The sequence below is a fragment of the Rana temporaria genome, chromosome 4 (assembly GCF_905171775.1).
Source record: "Rana temporaria chromosome 4, aRanTem1.1, whole genome shotgun sequence".
NCBI classification, from domain to species: Eukaryota; Metazoa; Chordata; class Amphibia; order Anura; family Ranidae; genus Rana; species Rana temporaria.
The window spans coordinates 196,671,133-196,697,723 of record NC_053492.1 but is presented as its reverse complement, the minus strand read 5'-3'; the positions used below and the strand labels follow the sequence as shown (position 1 = coordinate 196,697,723).

Genomic DNA, 26,591 nt, shown 5'->3' with positions numbered 1-26,591 from the left:
ATACTTTGTGCTAAAAGGTGTGCCTCTCTCTCATGTCATAAAATTGTGAGGTATGTTTCAGGTTGTAGACACTGCCCAGCACTCTTTATAGAGGGAGGTGAATTCTACTTTTGTTTCCTGAACAAATGACACATCACTTCTCTGGTAACAGCAATATACTTTGCAACCGAGAAGAACAATAATGGACAGGGACGCATGGAGAAAAAAATTTGAGATTGATTTAGAAAACAAATGGATCTCTGATGTGTGGAACTTCTCTGTGGATGAACATTACCAGGAACGGATGGGATGGCTGCAGTATGGACAACGTTGTTATGCCAGGTATACTCATTTCATTGCAATCTCTTTAAATGTAGTCAATTTTTTATTTATTTTTTACAATTCCTTTCATTTATGTTTTTTTCTGCTCTAAGTGGCACACACGAGGGCCCTGTAACTCTGGAGTAGAGAATATTAATGTACACCTGTAGTGCTGGGAGTACACATGTTAAAATTACATGGCACTGAATTCCCAGAGCTGCAACATGATGTATTACTCTTACCGGTGGGCAGCTCTGTCTAGGTCACAGGTGTCAAATACAAGGCCCGCGGGCCAAATCCGGCCCTCCAGGCCATTTCATGTGGCCCTTGCACCTCTCCTGCAGCTGCAGAAGAGCTCAAGTCCTCCTCCAGACCCTTACGTTCTGCTTTCAAGCAATGCATCCAGCTTCTTCCCAGCAGCAGCATAAAGTAAGAGGGGTGAACTGTGATGTAAGGGAGAGTTGGAGACTCAACTTCTGATGGTGGGGTGGCTCTTGACATCTAATATAAGGGGAGGGATGCGCTGGACATCTAATCTTACAGATACAACTGGCCCTTTTGAGGGCAATCATAATGCTGATGCGGCCCACAATGAAATTTAGTTTGACACCCTTGCTCTAGGTCAATTTACCAAGGGTTCAGAAAAAACACTTGAAGTCAAATACTGCAGAACAGCAGCAGGACAGTTTTAATTGGGGATAATAGACCTATCTGGTGTACAGTATGCTTGACAATTACAACATATGCACGTTCAGATTGTGGGAGACTTTAGAGTATACTGCTTGTAAACTTTAACAATTAACTTTTCTATTTGTTTCCATTTTGCACTCTTAAATATACCATTGAAAGTGTTTTGTTCTATAAATGTTCCATAAATGCATTAAAAGCATGTTATTTCTGTCAGCATGACAATGCTGTTCTGTATTATCTTCGCACTGTAGTGTTGTCTCAAGAAGTCTTATCAAACCTGCACAAGTTACCTCTGTGAACCATAGAACAACCCCTTTGTTAAAGGAGTTGTAAATAAAAAAAATGTTTTTGCTATAATCTTTGCTTGCAAGGTACATAGATAGAATCGTATAATGATTATTTTAAAAACTGAGTAAAAAGCGATTCCTCTGGGTTTCTAGTTTCATTTCTTCAAATGACTTCCTGCTTCTCGGCGCTCGTTCATGTGAGCGCCGCCGCTGTACTGTAAAAACTACATTTCCCAGTATCCATTGCGCATGCACAGTGAACAAAAACGGGCACGGGCGCTCTCTTTCAAAATTTGAATAAACCGTCCACTATACCTCCCACTATACCGCCCAGCGATCAATTTGCTAAACGAAACTGATCCAAGGGGGAGGTGCTGTGGGGTTTTAGACACACAGTAATCACACCTCCTTGAAGTCAGTATCATGTAGAGAGCGAGCATGACGCACTGCTGTAGTCCCGAGGACGGGGGCGAGCACGTTTGTGACCACAGTTAGAAAGCTCCCATCACTTTGGTTATAACGAAACAGACAACCAGGAAGTGTCCAGATAACAGAAGAAATACAGCTACATCAGAGCAAAAACGAACAATCAGGACATTATAAATAGCACTGCAGTAAGGTAAAGGAAGCTATTTAGATTAAAAAAAAATCCTTTACAACCCCTTTAAGAACATGAGAAGCTGAGGCAGTGTTTGGTAGTCCTTAACACACTTCCTGTCCTAGGCTGACAACGCTACACCTTATAGAAACACCACAGTGAGAGAGTGTTGACACACTAGGACAGAAAATGTGTCATCGATAGGAGCAGGTGAAAATATAAGAAAACAATAAAAGGAATCAGAGCTCCTAAGGTAAAGGGGTCCTGGGAAGTTAAGAAAAGGTATGAGCAGGAACCTAAGGGTGTTTGCACTTCAGTAGGACAGTCAATTCACTTTATTTATTGACTGGAAGGGTTACTAAAATGGTCTTACTTTGGTTTCATTGTTTATTCAATATCAGTGTTTACACAGCTCTGTTTACTCTGATATTTGCTATGATACTGTATTTGTTCATTGTTTTCTGACAAATTCTGTATTAGTTAATAGCACCTCTGGCTACCAATACGAAATAAGGAAACCTGTACTGAGAAAATACAGAATGCCCCCCCCCCCCCCCCCCCCCGCTAAGTCAGACATATAGCTCTGGAATCAGCAATGTTCATGCAGCCCAGTGATCTACTGATTGGAGATGGAGAGATCTGACTCTGAGGCCCCGTACACACGACCGAGTTTCTCGGCAGAATTCAGCCAGAAACTCGATCGGAGCTGAATTCTGCCGAGAAACCCGGCCGTGTGTACACTTTCGGCCGAGGAAGCCGACGAGTTCCTCGTCGAGCCAAATAGAGAACATGTTCTCTATTTCCTCGTTGTTCAATGAGGAAAGTTGGCTCGCCGAGATCCTCGGCGGCTTCACACAGAACTCGACCAGCAAAACGATGAGTTTTGCCCGTCGAGTTCCTCGGACGTGTGTACGGGGCCTGACCCAGCAGACCTCTGTAAATATATCTATGTTTCTACACAGTACAAAGGTCCTACTCTGGGGCATGCTGGAAGAGTTGAAGATTTTCTACTCACACTGGGGCTGTTTTTTTAAAGACAGTCTTTGCACAATATTTGTTGCCTAAAATGTATTTAGCTAATTTAAATTGAAAATTCAATTAGGCTTTAACCTAAAGTATAAGTGGCCTTTAACTATGTACTAAACATGTAAAACTTCCCTGCCTGTGGCCTCTCAAATGATACAAAAATAATGGGTTACATTTCATTTTCGAGATTCATCCTATCCTATCTATCATAATCCTAGAATCAAGTAGTATAAGCTATATTTCTGCGGGGGCATGGATTTGTTTTGAATAATTTGATTGGGTCCTGGTTCCCAAGCAGAGGCTGAAACATATTAGTGGGAGGATCCTTGGTGGGGGGGGGATATATGTTTATGCATGTGTTGAACAGTAACATTTATTTTACCCTTTGAAAGTGGGTTGCTAAATGGGTTACATTTGCTGAAGATAACTACTGTTTCTGGTATCATGGCATGACAAGTGTATCTATCTATCCTGTGGAGAGCCAACAGACTGCAATCGGTGCTAACCTTTCAGGAAAGATAATCTTTCACATTAATGTAAGACCCCTTTACCCTTGATTAATAGTAGTTGAACCCCAGTCTAGCATTTCAGATTTCACCGTCTGGTGCTTGGTGTATGTTGGGGCAAAATATAAGCTGGCCCCCAGTCACTTTAGTCTTTTTACATTTAATTGCTGAACTCCATAGGGGTTTATGGTTGCAGTATACCAGAAGATAGCACATACATCAAGAGAACAGATATTCCAAAGTAGTAGTAGGCCCTTTAAGAGCAGCTGCTTAATAACAGGCAGATCTAAGGTATGATACTTTAGGAGCAGTCACTGTCTTTCTTTAGTTGCAGTGAAAAAATTTGTCTGTTTTTCCCTTTTGGAAGCAGTCAAAGAATCCTTCTTACAACGTCCATGTAACGAAACGTCCCACACTCTGCTTGAGTGCTTTCCTCATATACCGCCTCCTCCCAGTATGAAATAATATCAGATATTCTAACCACTGACAACTACAAAACAAGGCAATACTCGTCGGTTACTGAACAAGAGCTGTTTTATTGAAAACACAGGTAATAATAAGGGCAACCCCCCCCTTGCACCCGGTCGGGGTAGACTGTCCAATCAGCAGGGAGAGCTGTTGGAGGAATTTGCTCCCATATATATATATACACACACACACACACACACACACACACACTTTTCCAGTGTGGCTGTACAGTGAGTCCAATTAGTGCAGATTAGACTGGATTTCTCGGTCACCCTGTGCCCCTATTTGAGACACAGGGTGATTTAGACATAAGAGATGCATTAGGAGCTGAAACAAGGTTTTCCCAACCTCCCCAAGAGATTCTGGGTTCCACGGGACCCCCCGCCCAAAGTGACTCCGTCACATCTCACCCTTTTGATAGAAGACTAACACAGATTGAGACCCCAAATGAGTTGACTCCGAAGTTAGTCAGTAGTTCCAATCCCCCAATGCCGGTATCCACACAGTACCCCAAATAAATTGTCCCAAACAGAGCATTACTTGACCAGCCAACCTCTGCCTCTCTCAGAGAATATACCCGCCACTGGGGAGTGGCATGGACTGGCCCTTCTCCCTGGAGTCCTTTAGCCACTGGAGAGAAGACAGGGGGACTGGGCTTACTCCATCATGCTGTTGGGGATCTGGGCCGACTGCCCAGCATCCCTGGGGTATACACGTGGAGACTGAAATCCCATCCACTTTTGATAGGTGAAAATCCCCAGGTGCTTGCAAAGCATGGCTGACATCCTTCTGTCTCAGTGCCACACAATTTTCACACCAAACCAAAATCCCATTCACTACCACAGGAACTCCCTCTTCTGTTAGTTGAGGGCGGAGGCCAGCAGTACTCTGCCCTGTTGTCAGCTCTTTTGCTGGGTTGGTGTCAGTGGAGACCACAGTTCCATTCACCGATATCAGCTCAAGCTGCAGTTGTGTGCAGAGTGAGTCTGTCAGCCGTAAATGCTTCCTCTGTCCGGTACCACACGATCCAAGACCCCTTAGCTCTCCCATTCACTAGTCATAGCACAGTGTAGGGTAAAACATCAGATTGATTTATTCAAAACACTTGTACAACAGATATACAGCTGTGGGACGATCCCCCCTTCCTTGGATTTAGGGTGGGATGAACTGTCCAATCAGTAATAAGTAACACACAGTTAAATCAAATATTTGATCAATAGCCCAGCTTATTGGCAGGGATGGCTGTTGGAGGGATCCCCCCTCTGAACATTCTAAACTTTAAGTATCAGTAGACTTGTCCCAGAAAGTCTTTTTGTTTTGCCCTTTGATAAACAATGCACACTGTGCAGCTTTTTACAGTTTAATTAAAACAGATCATTCTATTTAGGCGTAAGTAAAATTGTAAAAAAAATTAAAAATCTTCTCCATGCAAGGTAAAGTAATAATATGCTAGTATGCAATGCAAACTAGCACATTATGAAAAACGTACCTTGAAACGTAGCCCTCCAGTGGCGAGCTGTCACTGCTGACGGGGCTTTCATCTTCACCCGGTCTTCCTTCTGGGTTTGCGGGCTGCGGTCCTTTGAGTGGCGATGACTTCACTCTCGGGCATGCGTGCGATAGTCACTGTTTGTGGCACAGGGTTTTGAAGGAACCACATGGTATGCCGTTCCGTCAGACGCGAATGAGCTGGTGATGTCGCCGGCTGCAAGGACACTGAATATCTCTTAAACAGTGCATATTTAGGAGATATTCTTTGTACCTACAGGTATTGTAAGCTTTATTTTAGGCTTACCTGTAGGTAGAAGTGTCCAGGGGGACTTTACTACCACTTTAAACTTTCCTTTTTCCTTTTTGGAAGCCAAGTGATTCAGCCTGCTCTCACATGTATGTTTATGGTGAACTGCTCCTATAAAGATAAAAAAAAAGCTAACAAAATGTGGTGTTAATAAATATAGAAGTACCTTTTAGATTTTTCTTTACAACATAGCCTGACTTGTAATTATAACTTTCTCTATGTGTCTATTCCAAAATCAAAATGTAATCTGAAAGTTTTATTTATTTTAGGTTTTATTGCAAAATCTGTCGTCGCTCCTGGGGTTCTTCAAAGGTTCACATTTCATTCCACATGAGACTGAAAAGACCAACTGGGGCAGTGAGGATGTATGTTTGCAAGCAAAAGTGCAACAAGTGCACAGCTGCCAAGTATGAGGAGCCTACTTTCCTGGTACAGAACATTGAGATAGCTATATGCAATTTGGTTAATAAAATAACCCAGAAATTTTACAACTTGCATATGGACAATTTGCCACGGAGCTTTGTGACAGATGGCATGCAGGATGGTCCTCATGACTACAGCAACTGCGAGGGCTGTGCATTGGGGATTTGTAACAACTACACAGACATCCAATATTCTGACAAATTGCAAATTTTCACAAAGATAACCAATCAAGGAAGTAAACAGATGGAGACCAAATTTCCTAACCCTATCACGTTCTCTTATCAACGTTTATCGCAACCTCAGAGATCAGCCTATTTGGATAGGCCAGAAACTGGAGTGAAACTATTGTGGATTGTACTATTGATTGTTTGTTTATTAGTGATTGTATGGTTGGCTTCACTTTATTCCTAAACCAACACATGAGCAAAGTGATCCATCAGAACCCTATTGTATAATACTGTAAAGGAATTAGTACACAATGTTGCACAATAGTAACAAAATTACAAAATTCACCAATCAGAACAGCTTTTCAGCAAAACAGAACAGCATAAATGATGTTTGATTTAGGCAAATAATGTTAACATAGTCTCCTAAATGGCCTTACTTTCATTTTTTTCACACCATTTCATGATGCTTTATCTGTAGCCTATAATAATGGGTTAGTATAGTTAAAGCAAATATTTTAGTTTTGTGAATGACGTTGACAAGTGAAGTTACCTGCTTTTCTATCATCTCTGGGACTTCAGTAGAAAGTGCTTCATACCATTGTTTTCAGCTCTGCTACCTTTTCTTGGAGTCTCCCTAGGATGCATTAAGGTGAAAAAACATTTACCTTTTCAACCTCTTTAAGTCTATTGTTAACCAATATTTCCTTTAAAGTTTTAGTGATGTTCAAAGGTGTCCTATGATGTCTATCAAGCATTGAAAGGATGAAGGATGGAGAAGCTGGACACCCAGCCCTCCACCTCCCAATTCCCCATACACACGTTCTCACTACTCAAACTTTCCATTGTTTTATGTGCCTAGGAAACTTTGGGGAAGGAGTTCCTTGTTATGAGCAGCAATGCCAGTGTTTTTTTCTTACTTTTGTTTACCTGCATTCATGGTGAATTTGTTAGGGATCCCATGGCCTCTAAAACCAATAAAGCAGGGTGCAGGTAGGGGGTGCAAAAAAACAACAATGGGGGATGCTGATCAGTCCAGTGCCCATCAGCATAGCACCAGCGCTATGGGAGGAGCAGTTCTTGAGGAACCCCTTATAAAGTCCCCACAGTGCTGATGAGCTTGTAGGCTGATATCAGATTAACTGGGTCTGCACCTGTATTAAAACACAGGTTCAGCACTCTATGCATAGAATAATTGCATTTTCAGCAGAAAATAAAATAATTTGACACCTGAAACAAGGCCCTTTTTTGTAAGAAGGATAGGTTCAGCTGGTGTTGGCAGCAGCTCTGGGTGTCTGGTGCTACAGACACCCAGAAACAGTACAAGCAGGTTTGTCCTAAACTTGTATTCCGCAAGGCAGCAAAGAAACATTGCTTCAATGCAGGTGGACTTTGCACAGAAAGTCCACGGCATAAAACAAACAAAACATTTGCTTATCTGAGCAACTAACATAACTCAGATCAGTTCATGACTAACAGGGTGCCAATGGGTTCTCCAAAACAAACAGGCAGCACTTGTACATTTTTAGTGTTCTGTCAGCTGTTAGAGTCTTCACCCAGCAGCAGGCTCCAACAGCAGAGAGAGTGGGAGAAAGAGCCACGAGCATTGGTCAGCTCACATATATAAAGGTCTTAACACAGCTGAGACCAATAATGAGGTCTGGCACCCATGCAAGATGTGAGCATAGGAATGGAGGCTATATCCCACTAAAAGCTCTAAAAAGTCTCTAGGCTCCAGGACACAGCCCAGAACTTAATAAAAAATTGAGAAAACAAAAGTTTGTTTTCTCCACATCAGGAGCCAGTTGCAAAATGTAGGTGAGAAACCTATGTGACACATACACTCCATCAACAATTTTGGCAGTCAGTGCCTCACATATATAAATATACTGTAAAAATATACAAACGATTTATATAATTTCTGATAAAAACTGAATACTGTATAACTGAGTTGAGATAAATCATTTTTATACATCGTATAGTTTGTTCAATGTTGTATCATTTTATATGATTTCACTACTTTGTATAATTGATTGGGTGTACTATAGACAGAATTATTTTACTATATTCATACTTTCTTTTTAATTTCACAACAAATATATAGAACATATATACAACATAGAGTACAGCACAACATATTATATACCATGAAATATATGCACAAATACTTTCTTTTGAAGAAAAAAAAAATCAAATTTTTTTAGTAAATAGGGTCAGTAAATATGGTGAAGCTGCGCTCACTTCAGTCATCCAATCACGTGCAGACAAAAATATTGCTTTGCTAAGTGAGCATCCTTTTCATCTTTTAGTTTATAAACCTTATAGTATAAGTACATAGCATATAATGTATGTTTAGTAAAACGTTTATTCAGTAAAAACAATTGCAGAGGACCTAAAGTTTTTTTTTAATCTTATTTAGATATGCAGAAAGCTAAGTAATCTTGTCAAAATTTGTGTTAATATATGAAATATTGTTATACAATATAGTAATGTGCTTTACTGATTTATGTGAAGTGTATTTCATTATGATAAGTCTATGTAAATAACATGGTAATAAATTGTGTGCGATCTCATGAGTTGACTTGTGAATAAAAATCTATCCAGTTACAGTATAGCAATGGAAAAATAACCATTGCTTACACATAATTGTTTGTACTTTTTGCTGTTTTGGTTATGATTTCTTGGAAAATATTAGAAATGTGTCTGGTCAGCCATTTGTCAAAGAAATCATGAGGATGATCCGTTAAAGCTTGAGGGGGGGAAAAAAACATAAATAGGAGGGAGTGGGGCACATATTAACCAATTAGAAAGCCTGTGTTATTTTTTTTCAATCAATAGAAATTGAAACCTGACTGGTTGCTATTTGTAACAACTGCTCATTTTCTTCTAGTTTTAGTGAACCAGTCTTACTGTACCTGCTGGGTCAATACAATGTGATTTCAGTGCTGTATTCTGCAAATTGTCCTTTCAGGCATTTTCTTCATATTAATATACCTCCCAGATTTCTATATGGGAAAGAGGGGCACATTTAGCACCAAGTATGCAGGTACAGCACATGACACCCCTGCCCTAGAGCATGAAGGATTTATATGCAAAAAATGATTGGTTAAACCCACAAGCACATTCTTTGCAGCTGCTGTTCCTTTTTCCTGGCTTTTCAATATAAAAACTGGTAGGTAATAACTACATTTTCATTAAGTTCTATCTACAACAGACCAAAAAGAGAAACAACTGAAGAAGAAAAAGGCATGAGTGTATCCAAGCGTATACATGTGCGAGAGCTGTGTTTACCTGCATGGGTTAGTCATACAACCCTGTACAGGTAGTCCTGTTCATGTAAATCGCGACACAATGGCTGCATGGGCATAGTTGCTGCTCCTAATTTGACATCCGTGTGGGTGCGTGTGCATGTGAGTAAACATGTGCATTATTTTTTGTCCCAATGCATTTTCGTCCGAATTTCGGGTATTTTCGTTATTGTTTTAACAAATGAAAACGAACGCGCAGAATCCGAAATCCAAAAGATCCGACATAAAAAAAATGCTTTATTTTCGTTTTCGTTGCTACAACAGTTCTATATAGATAGGAGATTCGACATGACGCTGACAATAGCAATCTGTGTCTATCAAATCTGCGGTCGAATGTGCCTAACCTTAACTCTATTAGTCCAAGATTTTTCTACATAGAGAAGAAAGATTAAACATAGAGAGAAAAGATTCGACATAGAGAGAAAAGATTCGACATTATAGAGACAGTGTTGGGGTAGACCATTCGACATGAACGATGAAGATTCGACGAAGCAGAGAAAAACATACAAACGTCGAATCTGTCATTGAAGGCTTATGGTGTCTGTCGAAAGTTCTAAGAAGATTCAACAAGCACCTAAACTGTACGACGCCGCAATCATAAATTTTTGGTCAAATGCTCTGCCTATAGGCTATGGAAGAATTTGAATGTTAGTTGACTAGTAATAATAATTCATAAATATAATTATTACTAGTGTCATACAACATTAGAATTCTTCTATAGCTTGTAGGCGGAACATTCGACCGGAAATGTATGATTGCGGCATCATAGGCCTTGTACACACGATAGGTTAACTAGAGGACAACGGTCTGAAGGACCGTTGTCTTAGGTTAACCGATGAAGCTGACTGATGGTCCGTTGTGCATACACACCATCAGTTAAAACAACGATGGTGTCAGAACGTGGTGACGTAAAACACAACGACGTGCTGAAAAAACGAAGTTAAATGCTTCCAAGCAGGCGTCGACTTTATTCTTATCATGCGCGGGTTTTTAACCGATGGTTTTGCATACTAACGATCGGTTTTGACCTATTGGTTACCAATCCATAGGTTAAATTTTAAAGCAAGTTCTCATTTTTTTAACCTAAGGTTAAATAACCTATGGGGCCTACACACGATCGGTTTGGACTGATGAAAACGGTCCTTTAGACCGTTGTCCTCTGGTTAACCTATCGTGTGTATGAGGTCATACAGTTTAGCTGCTCCGTCAAATGTTCTTAGAACATTTGGCAGACACCATAAGCCTTCAATTGACATATTCGACCTTAATTAATTCGGATTTTCAGACGAATGCATTTTATAACGAAACAAAATAAATAAAAACGAACTTCGGGAGTAACTAAATAAATGTATTTTTCGGATGAAAACGAAATTCCGAAATGAAATATTTCAGTGTGTACATGTCTACATGCGAGTGCTTGTCCCCAAACTCACAGTGTCTGTGTTTGGGGTCAAGCACCCGCACCCACAAGGATGTCAAATTGAGAGCAGTGGCTGTGTCCATGCAGCAGCTGTGTCCCAATTGACATGAATGGGACTGCATGCATGGGGATCCACAGACCACCTCTGCATCCCCACACGGGCAAACATGGTACACATGGGTGTACAGTTAAAGTATAACTAAAGACAACATATTTTTTTTTGTTTTGTATAGAGTGGAGAGGGATTAAAAAAGTTGTCGGTTTTTATTGATGTCAGTGCCCCCCTTAGTAAGAATCATCCTCTCCTGTGTCCTCTTTACCATTATCATTGAAAGTGAAAGTAAAAAAATCCCAAATTTTTAAGTGTACTTGCAGTGCACTTGTAGTGCAAAGTGGATTTGCCTTTCGTAAATAGCCCCCACATGTCTTGTTATTGCCTGTTTTCACAGTTAGATTATGCAAAACTTCATTGTACCTCTTGTAAAGCTTAGCTTATTGACTGAAATTAAACCACAATACTTAGAATTACTTTATTAACCACTTAAGGACCGCCTAACGCCGATATACGTCGGCAGAATGGCACGGCTGGGCACAGGCATGTACAGGTACGTCGCCTTTAAGATCCCAGCCGTGGATCGTGCATGCCGCCGGCGGGCGCTCACGACCCAGCCTGAAGCTCAGTGACCGCACCCACGGGACCCGTGGACCCAATCGTCACCGGTGTCCCGCGATCGGTCACAGGAGCTGAAGAACGGGGAGAAGTGAGTGTAAACACACCTTCCCCATTCTTCTCTGTGGCAGTGTCACTGATCGTCTGTTCCCTGATATAGGGAACGGCGATCAGTGACGTCACATGTCCAGCCACACCCCCCTACAGTAAGAATCACTCCCTTAGGGCACACTTAACACCTTAGCGCCCCCTAGTGGTTAACCCCTTCACTGCCATTGTAATTGTCACAGTAAACAGTGCATTTTTATAGCACTTTTCGCTGTGAAAATGACAATGATCCCAAATTTTTTTTCAAAAGTGTCCGATGTGTCCGCCATAATGTCGCAGTCACGAAAAAAATCGCTGATCGCCGCCATTACTAGTAAAAAAAAATATTAATAAAAATTCCATAAAACTATCCCCTATTTTGTAGACACTATAACTTTTGCGTAAACCAATGAATAAATGCTTATTGCGATTTTTTTTACCAAAAATAAGTAGAAGAATACGTATCGGCTAAACGCCTAAACTGAGAAAAAAAAATGTTTTTTTTTATATATTTTTTGGGGATATTTATTATAGCAAAAAGTATAGAATATTGAATTTTTTTTCGAAATTGTCGCTCTATTTTTGTTTATAGAGCAAAAAATAAAAACTGCAGAGGTGATCAAATACTACCAAAGGAAAGCTCTATTTGTGGGAAAAGAACGACGCCAATTTTGTTTGGGAGCCACGTAAATATATTGTAACTGGGAAATGAGTGCTAGCAGTGTTGAAGGTTTTGCTCAGTGCACAGTGTGCCACATGTATGCAAAATTGGTGCAACAGCTCCAGGATGGATACCCCTGTGACAGATGTGAGCAGGTTGCCCTTCTGGAAGCTCACATTAGAGATCTGGAGGAGCAAGTTGCAACAATGGGTAGAAAGGACAACCTTGATAGGGGTCCTTTGCTCGCTGAGCAGGTGGTCAGTAAGGTTGATGTGGAGGGTGGAGGGGCAAGTCAGGATTATCAGATAGGGAGATGGGTTAATGTAGTTAGAGGGAGTGGAAGGGGCTTGCAGAAAAGGAAGGCCAGTCCTGTATTTGTGCATCAAAACAAATTTGCCAAGTTGGGTGAAGATGTGGAGGTGGCAAACACAGAGGTGGCAGCCCTAGATGTTACTGCTACCCCCTAACAGCCGGGAGAGCAACCCATCTAGTAGAGGTGGGGAGGGGAGTGCGGGTAGGCCTAGACAGTTGGTGGTAATAGGGGATTCTATAATCAGAAGGACTGATAAAATAATTTGTCGCCAGGATCGCCTCAACCGAATGGTTTGCTGTCTCCCTGGTGCCTGGTTTTGGCATGTGGTGGACCAGGTGTATAAATTACTGGGAGGGGCTTGGCATGACCCAGCTGTCTTGGTCCACGTTGGAACCAATGACAGTATACATGAAAGGTGGAGGCTCCTTAAGAATCAATTTAAAGAACTAGGCTGCAAGATGAAGGGAAGGACCTTCAAGGTGATATTCTCTGAAATATTGCCTGTGCCATGCGCAACAGAGGAAAGGCAGGGGGAGATTAGAGAGCTGAATGCATGGCTAAAGACCTGGTGTAGGAAGGAGGGATTTGGGTTTCTAGAGCACTGGGCTGACTTTTCATTGGTGTGCAACCTATATGCTAAAGACAGTTTGCACTTGAATGGAAGGGGGTCTGCTTTGCTGGGGGAGAGGTTTATGGGAATGCTGGAGGAGTATTTAAACTAGACTTGAGAGGGACGGTAAACTAGAATTACATCAGGCACACAGGTCAGTTAGGGGTCAGACATTAATGAAGAGTGGAATGGGGATAGATTTGGGGAGGGCTATGGTAGGTGACAAGAAAGTTCCCATGTTGCAAACAGCCATTGGAAATTATAGTGCCATTTGTACTACTAAAAATGATATGAAAAACACCAGAGAAAAATGTAACAATACATTTAAGTGTTTGTTTACCAATGCCAAAAGTCTGCCAAGCAAAACAGGTGAGTTGGAAGCTCTGGTGCATGAGGAGAGCTATGATGTAATCGGTATTGCTGAAACTTGGCTTTAATCCTCACATGACTGGGCTATTAATATTCCTGGCTATGCTCTCTTTCGGAAAGACAGGGTAAAAAGGAAAGGTGGAGGGGTCTGTCTCTATGTGAGAAGTGACCTCAAAGCAAGCGTGAAAGAGGACCTGGTTGATGGAGAGTGTGATGAGGCTAAAGAATTATGGGTGGAACTGCATACAGATGTGCGTAGTTCAAAGTTAATCATTGGAGTTTGCTATAGACCACCCAATGTTAATGAGGAGGTGGAGACTCAGCTCCTTGCACAGATGGAAAGGGCTGCAAGGGCTGGGACGGTGATAATAATGGGGGATTTTAACTACTCAGAAATTGACTGGATTAATGGCACTGCTGGGACAGTTAAAGGACAAAAAATTAAAAACCTATTGCAGGACAATTTTATGGTCCAGTTTATTGAGGCCCCAACTAGAAATGATGCTCTGTTGGACCTGGTAATCTCAAACCATGCAGAGCTTATTACTAATGTTCAGATAAAGGAACACCTGGGTAGCAGTAATCATAACATGATTTCATTTAATGTTAACTATAAGCAAAAAATACATACAGGAAAGATAAAAACACTACATTTCAAGAGAGCAAATTTTTCAAGGATGAAGGCTGCTTTCCAGGACTTAGACTGGGAGGGAATATTGGCATCAATGGGCACAGAACAGAAATGGGAATTCTTCAAAAAGACTGTTTGGAACCTCACTGCAAAGTATATTCCCATGGGCAATAAGTTTAAAAGGCTAAAAATAAAACCTATGTGGCTCACGGTCAAACAAAATTAAAAAAGCTATAAACAATAAGAAAATAGCTTTTAAAAATATAAAAATGAAGGAACACTAGTGTCGTTTAAATGTTACAAAGAATATAACAGGATATGTAAAAAGGAAATCAAGGATGCAAAAATTCAAAATGAACGGCAGATTGCAAAAGATAGTAGGACAAACCCCAACAAAAATCTTTAAATACCGTATCTGCCGGTGTATAAGACGACTGGGCGTATAAGACGACCCCCCAATTTTCCAGCTAAAATGTTGGTTTTGGGATATACTCGCCGTATAAGACTACCCCCTTCCTACTAGTCATGCCTCGCCTCACGGTGCCACCATTACATGCCAGACTGTGCCACTACATGCCTCACTGTGCCCCATTACATGCCAGACTCACTGTGCCCCATTACATGCCAGACTCACTGTGCCCCATTACATGCCAGACTCACTGTACCCCATTACATGCCAGACTCACTATGCCCCATTACATGCCAGACTCACTGTGCCCCATTACATGCCTCACTGTGCCTCACTGTGCCCCATTACATGCCAGACTCACTGTGCCCCATTACATGCCAGATTCGCTTTTCCCTTATGACATGCCTGACCGAGGACGAGAGGGCCTCCGTGATAGGCGGACACTAAACACAGTGCCTCCTGGGAAGCTGAGTGTTCCGCCTATCACGGAACAGAAGAAGTAGGAGGCGCAGCTTTGAAAAATGGACGGCCGCGATTCTACATGTCTTAGGATAAGGTAAGGGATGTTAGGTTACCGGCGTATAAGACGACCCCCGACTTTTAAGAAGATTTTTAGGGGTTAAAAAGTCATCTTATACGCCGGAAAATACGGTATATTAATAGTAAAAAGGTCAGGTCTGAGCATGTAGGCCCTTTACAAAATAATCTAGAGTGGGTGACTGGGGAGAAAGAGAAGGCTAATTTATTAAATGCTTTCTTCAGCTCTGTGTATACATTGGAGCATGAGGGAGCTCGTGTCCATAATGGGGGTGGGAGTGACAAAGCCCCAAATGATACACAATGGCTCAAAAGTGATATGGTCCAGAAATATTTAGACAGAATAAAGGTGGATAAAGCACCTGGACGAGATGGCATCCACCCACGGATCCTAAAAGAAGCTCTGTAATTTCAAAGCCAGTGTATCTAATATTTAGGGACTCATTAATGACAGGAATAGTACTACTGGATTGGCGCAGGGCCAATGTGGTGCCCATATTTTAAAAGGGAACAAAGTCTTTACCAAGTAACTATAGACCTGTTAGTTTAACTTCTATAGTTGGGAAGATACTGGAACGTTTAATAAAAGACCACATGGATGAGTTCTTGCAGGAAAAAAACTATTTAAGCAGCAGACAACATGGATTCATGAAAGACAGAAGTTGTCAGACAAACCTGATTTCCTTTTATGAAGAGGTAAGTAAAACCCTGGACAGAGGCGCGGCTGTGGACGTGATATATTTGGATTTTGCAAAAGCGTTCGATACAGTTCTGCACACACGGCTCATGTGTAAGGTAAAGTCTACAGGATTGGATATATCAGTTTGTAAATGGATAGAAAACTGGCTGAAAGACAGAATTCAGAGAGTTGTGGTTAATGATTCTTACTCTGAATGGTCCAAGGTTATCAGTGGTGTACCCCAAGGTTCAGTGTTGGGACCCTTACTTTTTAATATCTTTATAAATTATATTGGGTCTGAGATCAAAAGTAACATTTCTGTCTTGCAGATGACACCAAGATGACACCAAGCTATGCAGTGGAATAACGTCCTTGCAGGACGTCCTTACAAGCCGACCTCAATGCTCTGTCTAATTGGGCAACTATGTGGCAGATGAGATTTAATGTTGATAAATGTAAAGTTATGCACTTGGGGGCTAAGAATATGCATGCATCATACATGCTAGGGGGAGTACAGCTGGGGGGATCCGTAGTGGAGAAGGATCTGGGGGTTTTGGTAGATCATAAGCTCTATAATGGCATGCAATGCAAAGCTGCGTTTCCAAAGCAAGCAAAGTCCTTTCTTGTATTAAGAGAGGTATGGACTCCAGAGACAGAGATATCATTTTGCCCCTGTGCAAATAATTAGTAAGACCTCATCTGGAATATGCAGTTCAGTTTTGGGCCCCAGTTCTCAAAAAGGATATCGGGAACTAGAGAAAGTGCAGAGAAGGGCAATCAAACTGATAAGAGGCATGGAGGAGCTCAGCTATGAGGAAAGACTAGAGGAACTGAATTTATTCACTCTTGAGAAGAGGAGATTAAGGGGGGATATGATCCACATGTACAAATATATAAGGGTTCCATATAGTGAACTTGGTGTTGAGTTATTCACTTTACGGTCAACACTGAGGACAAGGGGACACTCTTTACGTCTAGAGGAAAAGAGATTTCATCTCCAAATACGGAAAGGTTTCTTCACAGTAAGAGCTGTGAAAATGTGGAACAGACTCCCTCCAGACGTGGTTCTGGTCAGCTCAGTAGATTGCTTTAGGAAAGGCCTGGATTATTTCCTAAATGTACATAATATAACTGAGTACTAAGATTTGTAGGTAAAATTGATCCAGGGTAAGTCTGATTGCCTCTCGGGGGATCAGGAAGGAATTCTTTCCCCTGCTGTAGCAAATTGGATCATGCTCTGCTGTTTTTTTTTGCCTTTCTCTGGATCAACTGTGGGTATGGAGTTGCGTGTTAGGGTTTTGTACTGTGTTTTTTATTTTGTTTGTTTATTTTTTTGTGGTTGAACTGGATGGACTTGTGTCTTTTTTCAACCTGACTAACTATGTAACTATGTAATGTCGCACGACCGCGCAATTGTCAGTTAAAGCGACACAGTGCCGAATCGCAAAAAGGGGCCAGGTCCTTAAGCCGCATATTGGTCCAGGTCCTAAGTGGTTAATAAATGAATTACAGGCACTCTAGGATGTTTTGTGTATTTTTGTTTTACTTAGTCTTATATTAACCCCAGATACATGTAAAAGCCACTAAGATTGGTGCCAACACATCAAAGTCATATATGTTATGGCCCTTTTTAAAGTGGGGTGATCACCAGTTTTTGATGGCTTGAATAGTGACTTGGCCACATTCCAGAAGAGCACCTTCATACAAAATGTGGTCATTAAAGCGGAAGTACACTGCCTCTGAGTTCCACAAACCAAAAACACAATTTTTTTTTAAAATCAGGATTGTTTTATTGAGAAATTATTAATTACATATTCTAGAGTATTCAGCCAGTAAATAGACAAACTGGTAAAAATAAGATGCATCCAACGATAAAGAAAACTCTCCCATCCATCCATGTCTCCATTTTTTATTTTGTTGAGAAATCACTTTGAAAAACATCCCTAGCATTTCTGGTTGTGGCAATTCAGCAAGGGCATGTGATCCATGTAGCAGCCATTTACGTCCTGCAATCCATCTGCTGAGAAAAACCCTCCTCCCCTCCCGAAAACTCCTGACATGAATACATGACATAACTTGCCTAGGCCTGGAAACCAGGAAGTTTAAATAAATGTAAAAACAAAGTTTAAAACAAGTAAATACGGGCAGTACATTGGTTAGCATTTTCACCTAGCAGCACTAGAGTTGATGGTTCAAATCTCAACCACAGTACTACCTACAGCAAGTTTGCATGTTCACCCTGTGCATGCACGGATTTTCTCCCACACTCCAAAGACATGCTGGTAGGTTATTTGGCTGTCTAAATTGTCCCTAGTATGTGTATGTATGAATGTAAGTTAGGAACCTTAGAGTGTAAGCTCCTTGAGGGCGAGGACTGATGTGAATGTATAATAAAAATGCTGTGTAAATTGACAAAGCTATATAAGTGCCTATAATAAATAAATAAATATACTTTCCTTACTATCAGTGACGGCTGGTGCTCAAAGTTTTTGCGGGAGCGCAAACAAACTGAAACATTCTGAAAAATACTTAAAAAAAACATAAATTGCAGTCTCACTGGGCCAAATTCTCAAAAACATGTGTAAATTTAGGATTATCTAACTTATGTCATTTAAGTTACGGCGCCCTAAGTTGGTGTCGTAAGTACCGTATTCTCAGTGCATTTGCGCACAAAACTGCGCCATGCTTAACTTAAGTTTCAATGCGTAAGGCGTGGTTATGGCAAGTGGGAATGAAGTGGGCGTGCTTCATTGTAATGAGCCGTGACCCATGCAAATGAAGTGCCGGCCGTACTGCGCATGTGCGCACGAATCTGGACCTCACTGCGCATGTGCAGAACTTTGGTCAGCGCAATCAGTGAGATAGGTAAAAGGCCAAGCGTACTTAGTTTGAAGATCGCCCTGTGTCTAAATAGCCCCAGTCAAACAGACTTCAATTGCAAAAGTATTTCCCTGTGTTCCCTTCCTAAAGCAAGTTGCTTCTGCTTTGAACGTTTGTCAGTGTTTGTTGGTAAGATTGGTTTGTGAGAAAAGTGTTTGTGGAGTTGGAGGGTATAGTTGGTGTTTGTTTTTTATAATTTGTTCTTTGTTTTGATTGTTTGCCTGTTTGTTTTTGATAAGTTTTTTTTTTTGGTTGTGTTTATATTTTTTGTTTTCCTTTTTTGCCTGTTTGTTTTCGAATTAATAGTAGCTGTCTGTATATTTTTTATTTTTGCTTGTTTGTATTTTCTTTGTTGTGTGTGTGTATTGTTGTTTGTTTTTTGGGTGAGTTCCCTGTTGCTGGGTGTTGTCTGTCATGGCTCCCAAGCGCAGGAAGCTTAATTTTACCCTGGCAGAGAAGCATATACTTGCTCAGGGCGTCATTAAATTTGGGCGATTTCTCCATGGCCCTGAGAGCCACACCACCACCCCAGCCAGGAGGAAGGAGATCCTTCAAAAGATCACCGATCGGATCAATGCGGCGGGGGGGGGGGGGGAGACCAGGACCATCGCTGGAGTTCAAAAAAAAAAAAAATGACTTGAGGAGCGTGTCCCGGAACAAGCTGGCAACGCTGCATGCCCATACCAGGGGCACTGGAGGAGGGGGACCCTGCCCAGTCAGGATGAGTGAGGAGGAATGGGCAGTGGCCCAGTGTTTCCACCCACAGCAGGTGGTGGGCCTGCCTGGCTTTGACAATGATCCTCTTATGAGGACAGGTAATTTTTTTGAATTTCTATCTGGTGATTAGCATGTGTGGGTGGGGGAAGGGAAGATGTGCCAAGTGTGTGGATCCAACAACCTGTGATTGTTTTGTGTCCTCCCCAGATGGCCAGGAGGTGGCAGCCCCATCAGCCCAGGAGGTGGCAGCCCCATCAGCCCAGGAGGTGGCAGCCCCATCAGCCCAGGAGGTGGCAGCCCCATCAGCCCAGGAGGTGGCAGCCCCATCAGCCCAGGAGGTGGCTGGGCCATCAGGTCAGGAGGTTGCAGGCCCATCAGGGCAGGCTGCTGCACCACCCCCAAGACAGGCTCATGCAGAGTCCCAAGAAGGGCAGGATTCGCCATGGGAGGGGAGTGCCCACAACTCCCCTAATTTGGATGTTGAGTGGGAGGAGGATGAGGGGGAGGAAGATGACAATATTCTGATTGGGCAGGAAATAATGATGGGCCAAGATATGACCTTTGAATCATCCCCTGAGGGAACCCCACAGGCGCCCAGCAGTCAGGCCACCATCATGGGTCGCCCCTTCCAACCCTCCTCCAACATGCAGCAGCACCCATGGCTCACTCCAACTCCTCCTCCAAGGCCACAAGCCTCAGGGGCAAGTAGGATGCCGACCCCTGAAAACAGGGGGGGGTTGGTGCGTCTGCCGGTCAGTCTGTTGAGGGACAATGTCCGGCAGACCCGCAGTCTGTCTGCAATACAAAAAACAATGAGCAAGGTGGAGCGCAGCCTGGGTGCAATGAGGGAGTCACTGGGTGACGTGGCCACCAACTCCGTGGGGGTCATCACCTGTTTGTGGGACCTGAGGAACGCCACAACAGGTGTGGCCCAGGAGGTGACTGCCCTCACCCAGGCTGTGCAGGCCAATACCCGGGCTGTGCAGGCCAATACGGCTGACATTACTTCCTGTCTGACAAGGATAGCCGTTGCCTTGGAGGGAAGGCCAGCAGGAGGACAGACACCAGGGGAGGCTGCTTCCTCCCCTGTACAGTCCCCCCCCCCTGAAAATACTCCCTCCCCTGTACAGTCCCCCCCCCTGAAAATACTCCCTCCCCTGCACAGTCCCCCCCCCTGAAAATACTCCCTCCCCTGCACAGACCCCCCCCTGTGAAGATCCCCCAGTCGGCCGTGGCCGTCCCCGTGGCCGTGCCCGTGCCCATGACCGTGCCCGTGCCCGTGGGCAGCCCAGAAGGAGCACTCGGCAACATCCCTAATTTGCAGGGGTACTTTTTTTTTTGAATTTTTTTTTTTTTTACACTGTACTTATGATTTGGTTTATGTGTATGAATGATGTGTGAATGTGGGGGGGTGGCATTCCTGAAAACATAAGGGTGTCACCCTCAGTTTTGGTGGAGTAGGGATCCCCAGGACCAGGGAGAAGAGGACTAGGTTCCTGAATGGTGTATGAATGCACAGTGACATAATTGGAGCCGTGGCGGGGCGTTACTGCTCCCAAGTACCAAAGGGGGGGGGGTACTTGGATCTAATCCAATTCGATGTGCATGTGATGTGTCTGTGCTAGGGACCACAGTGACGTGCATTCATGCATTCTCATTGTGAGATAATTAATGTGCGTTTTGTAACTAAAAAAAAACATTCTCATTGGCATATAAGTAATGTGCATTTATTTTGCAAAGTAAAGATTTAAAGGTCACATAATCTCTGTGATTTGTTCTGGGCAAAGCAAAAACAAAAATATAATTAGGATCCATTTACTGGCCAAAGATGCCTTCAGACAGTTGTCTCCTGATTGCCTGGCCCTCAGCAGACCGGGTAGAGGGGTTTGGGGGGGGGGGGGGATTGCCTGGGTGGGGGGGTTAGGTCAGGACATATCTCCACATGCATGCCCCTTCTTAAAGCAAAATTGTGCAGTATGCAACATGCCCCAATAATTTGGCATACAAAGTCTGGGGAATACAATAGTGTACCCCCAGTCTTGTCAAGGCATCTGAATCTTGACTTTAGCAGGCCAAAAGTCCGCTCTACTATAGCCCGGGTCTGGATGTGCACCTCATTGAATTTTCGTTCTCCGGGTGTTTGGGGGTTCCTAAAGGGGGTCATCAGGTGGGGTCCCAAGGCATATCCTGAGTCACCTGTAAGGGAAAAGACAGGAGGATATTAGTCATGCATGTGCCCCTTGTGATGTCTGCATCATGGGGGGGGCATACCTGACACCAATGTCACTCACCAATCAGCCAGCTGTCTCCATACACGTTCATCTCAAAGTCTCTGTAGATCTTGGTCTGCCTTAGGATGTAACTATCATGGCACGAGCCGGGAAACTTGGCACAAACGTGCCAGATGAGGCCATGTGCATCTACGATCACCTGGACATTGATCGAATGCCAGCCTTTCCTGTTTCTGAACAGGTGTTCAGTATCATGGGGGGGCTGTAGTGCCACATGGGTGCAGTCAATCGCCCCGATGGTCTTAGGAAAGCCAGCAATATTGTAAAAGTCTGTCATTGCTTGCACACGCTGGTCCTCCTGGGTGGGCATGACAAACTGGTTGCTCATGCGCCGCAGTATGGCAGGGACCACCTGATGTAGACATTTGCTCATGGTTGACTGCACCATCCCAGCCACACCTCCAGATGCTCGCTGGAATGAGCCACTCGCTAAAAAATGGAGGGTTGCCATCACTTTTTCAAGAGGTGTCAGGGCATGGGAACGTAGGGTTGGGGCGATTAGATCCTCATGAAGGAGTTGGGTGATCTCCAGGATGGCCTCCCTATCAAATCGGTAGTTGCCAATCACCTCATAAGCTGGCATTTGCCAAATATCACGCCGTGGCCGATAAACACGCGCCTGTGCCCTCATCCTCCTCCTCTGTGCCCTCCTCCTCCTCCTTTGTGCCTGTAAGGCAGCAAGTGCCGTCAAAATCATCGCTGGTCCTGGCATTTTTAAACAAAAACCTTCACAACTAGAGCTCTAACCTCTAGTCACTACCTTCAGCAAACCCTTCCACAGCATGTGTAAAATTAGGGCTAGTTTTATAATGTGGAAATTTAGTCAGAAAAACTAACAGGTGCGCACAGGGCGGAAAATACGGCACACACACTTAATTCTGAGAATCGCCCTAACTCCCTCATTTGCATCTTTGCCTATCAAAAACAGCGGCGAGCCTAGCGTAATTTGCGCCCGGGAATGCGCAGGTGTAACTAATTTAAGTACGGCTGAAAATACGGAAATCTTTGCTTAAGTCGTTTTGACGATCGTGCGCAAATATACGCGCCGTGTAAATTTAGAAAAATGGAGTTAAGTCTGCGTATCTCTTTTGAGAATTTGGCCCATTGTGCCTATCAAATGAAGCCACTTTGCCCGTCAATTGCAGCCACTGTGCCATCAATTGCAGCCACTGTGCCAATCAAATGCAGCCACTGTGCCAATCAAATGCAGCCACTGTGCCAATCAAATGCAGCCACTGTGCCAATCAAATGGAGCCACTGTGCCCATCATATGCAGCCACTGTGTCCATTATATGCAGCCACTGTGCCCACCAAATACAGTCACTGTGCCATCAAATGCAGCCAGGCACCTCCCCCAGCTGTCACTTTACCAACCCCCTCACGCGGCCGGTCCGGCAGCACTTGCCGATTGTGTGGTGGGGCTCTGCTCCTCTCCTGGAGTGACGGGGCTCTCCTCCTCCTCTTCTGCAGTAGCAGGAAGCGTCGGCACCTCAGGCTTCCTCCGCCGTGTCTCCTCTTCCGCCAAAGCGTTAGGCATCCAATAGGATCGCCTAATGCTTTGGCCAAAGCGGGATCTGCACTGTTCTGCCTCCTGATTGGAAGGGAGGAACGTTAGCAAATGAATTTGCGCTATTTTTGCACTATGTCACATAACAGGGTGGGATCAAGACGCAGTGCTCTGCACCCCAAGCCCACCCTATTTTGAAGCCTATTAGAGCCTCTGGCTCTAATCACGTGCTTCAAAATACACAACCCCCGCATATCCCCACCATTGTATTTCATGTGTCTGGCATCCTGAAAGAGGACGGGCACATGAATAGGACGTGCGGTGTAGATGTTAGGAGGAGCGTCGCCCATGCGCTCATAATGCACGAGCCGCCACTGCTTTCTATTTACTAATGTTAGCAGCTTAACCACTTGTCGACTTCAATACGTATATATACGTTGCAGTTTGCAAGTGGTTTACTGGGGTTATGGCTAAAGCTTTCAGCCATAAATTCAGTATTTTTTTTTCCAGCCGGCGGCTGTGTTTCTCATAAAAGCGGTCCGAGTGGCTCATTAGCAGCTGGATCGCTTTCAGAAGCAGTGGGAGGGGACGTCCCCCCTTCCACTGCTCATCTGTGTTTCTCAGGCTTAACGTTTTTACCGCCGCACTCCAAAAAAAATGATCTGACAGTGTGGCCCGCTGATCACAGAGGCAGACAGAGACCAGATTGTCTCTGATCACCTCTATGGCCTTGGAGGACTGGAGCAATGTCATGACAAGGGAAAATGAGAGGGAGAAAGAGAGGGAGAGAGAAAGAATAAACGAGAAAGAGATAGAGAGAGAAGGAAAGAGAAGCAAGAAAAGAAAGAAGGAAAGAAAGAGGGATGGAGGGACAGCAGGCCCAGATCTTACACCACAATAGCAATATGTGTATTCCAGAAAGTTTAACAATTAGCAGATAAAGATACTTCAAACACCTGATGATAGCGCTTCAACCATCACGGCTCCATAGTTGTTATGGTGTCTGAATGATTGAAGTGCATTATTTCTATTACTACATTGTAATATAAAATGAAATAGTTCAACTCACCATAATGCAGAATCAATGGGAGCCCTGAGTGTCACTTGCCGCGTCACCTGCCACCAGATGCAGCGTGCCACTTGCCACATCACCTGCCACCAGATGCAGCGTGTCATCTGCCACGTCACTTATCACCAGATGCAGCTTGGCTCACTTGTCACCAGATGCTGCACTCACTTGTCACCAGATGCAGTTTGTCACCACAGATGCAGCTTATCACCACATATAAAGCTTGTCACCACAGATGCAGCTTATCACCACAGATAAAGCTTGTCACCACAGATGCAGCTTATCACCACAGATAAAGCTTGTCACCACAGATAAAGCTTATCACCACAGATGCAGCACTCACTTGTCACCAGATTCATTATGAGAGACCTATACAGTACTGTGCACTGTAGTTCCTTTAAAGTATAGTGCTGTACTAATGCCTGCATATAATTTGGTCCCTTTAAAGAGGTTGTAAATCCTATTAAAAAAATAATAATTTGATGACGTCATTCCCGAGCATGTGTGTAGGAGCCGCCGGTCATGGCACAGGGCCCTGAAGAAACGGCACAGGGGGCTGTTTCTTCAGAGTGCATGCACCGATGGCGGTGGCGTATATAGTAAATATCTCCTAAACTGTGCAAGTTTATGAGATATTTATAGTACCTACAGGTAATCCTTATTATAGGCTTACCTGTAGGCAGTGGCGTCTCCAGCTTTCATATTTAGGGGGGGCACATGGGGGGACAGGGACAAAAGTAGGGGGGCCAACTATAAAATGCAATTATATATATATATATATCCTGGGGCCCTTTACTACGATCCCACTATGGGCCCTTTCATATGTTCTGCAGTGAGCTCCCTTCCTACTATACTGGGGCCCCCCAGGGTGGCAGAAAACAAGAGATATATGTCACCAGCACACCAAGAAAATATAAGGGTCCAAAGCAGTGGGAGAACTATCATTGTTGCAAAGGTGGTCATGCCACCGGGCCCTGGTGTTCTGCCACAGTGGGGATCCCCAGCTGTCCTGTCCCTGCTATTTACAGCGCTGGTCTGGCGTCTGTCTCCTTGGCAGCGGCGGCAGTCTATTAGGACCTAGTGCTGGTGACATTATGGGTGCATGCAGGGGAAGGCTGGCACTATTGGTTATAGAGAGCTGAGCCCCCAGCTGGTCACCTAGCAGCAGTAATGCTGTATAACCTTCTCTGTTGACATGCTGATCGGCATGTGATCCAGGTGATGCTCCCAGTCAGATCTAATAAACACAGTATTTATTAGCATCAAGAGTACAACCACATAAATATAATCAACCGTATGATCAGCAGCCATGTGGGCTCTATGCCTGTAAAGTGTGGGCTCTATGCCTGTAAAGTGTGGGCTCTATGCCTGTAAAGTGTGGGCTCTATGCCTGTAAAGTGTGGGCTCTATGCCTGTAAAGTGCGGGCTCTATGCCTGTAAAGTGTGGGCTTTGATCAATAAAATCACTGATATTTATGACTAGGATTTGACTGGGAGCATCACCTGGATTGCATCCCGATCAGCATGTCAGAGAAGGGTCCACTGCTGCTAAGCCACCTGCAGGGAGCTCAACTGTCTACAACCAATAGAGATGGGCTCGGGTGTGTTTGAAATCCCACATGCCCGATCACGCCAGGAAGCCGACACTCCACAGTGCTAATCAATGTATGGGCTGCCTAAGAGCTAAGACCAGCCATAGGCAGTTTAAATCTCAGCTGGTTCAGCAGAAACTGGCTGAGATTTGAACCATTAATGAGCAGATTCTATTATAATTATCACTAGTGGTTGCTGTATAGTCACTAGTGATAATCACTGTTTGTCGGGAGAATATAATTGCTGGGCAGGAGGGATATTCCCCTGTCACCACTGTCTGTTGATGGGGGAATCATGCAAGTTTCTTTCCTGCAATCTGGATACAGGAAAGAAATTTGCACCATATATTACCTGCCTAACTGAAAGTGAAAGTAAATTGTGAATGTTTTGAAAGAACAGAAGAGGGGGAGGGAGACAGATGGGGGAGAGAAGGGATGGAGATAATGTAGTTCAGTGATTACAGTGTACTGCAGTCTGCAGTGCACACACTTAAACACGGTCCAGGCTAGAATATCTGGTTGTGTGAGCGCTCACATTATGCAGTGATGGCGAGCAGAGGGAGGGGGAGGAATCCCCCGCA

The 26,591-nt window shown here is 43.6% G+C and overlaps 1 protein-coding gene across 1 annotated transcript; it reads left to right on the top strand.

Moving 5' to 3' along the window:
• The first annotated feature begins 43 nt into the window (after positions 1-43).
• On the top strand, positions 44-8,906 carry LOC120936872 (receptor-transporting protein 3-like). The gene is made up of 2 exons (XM_040349601.1): positions 44-321; positions 5,943-8,906. The coding sequence occupies exons 1-2, from the start codon at positions 182-184 to the stop codon at positions 6,505-6,507; spliced, it is 705 nt and encodes a 234-aa protein (XP_040205535.1). The 5' UTR covers positions 44-181; the 3' UTR covers positions 6,508-8,906.
• The last annotated feature ends 17,685 nt before the right edge of the window (positions 8,907-26,591 follow it).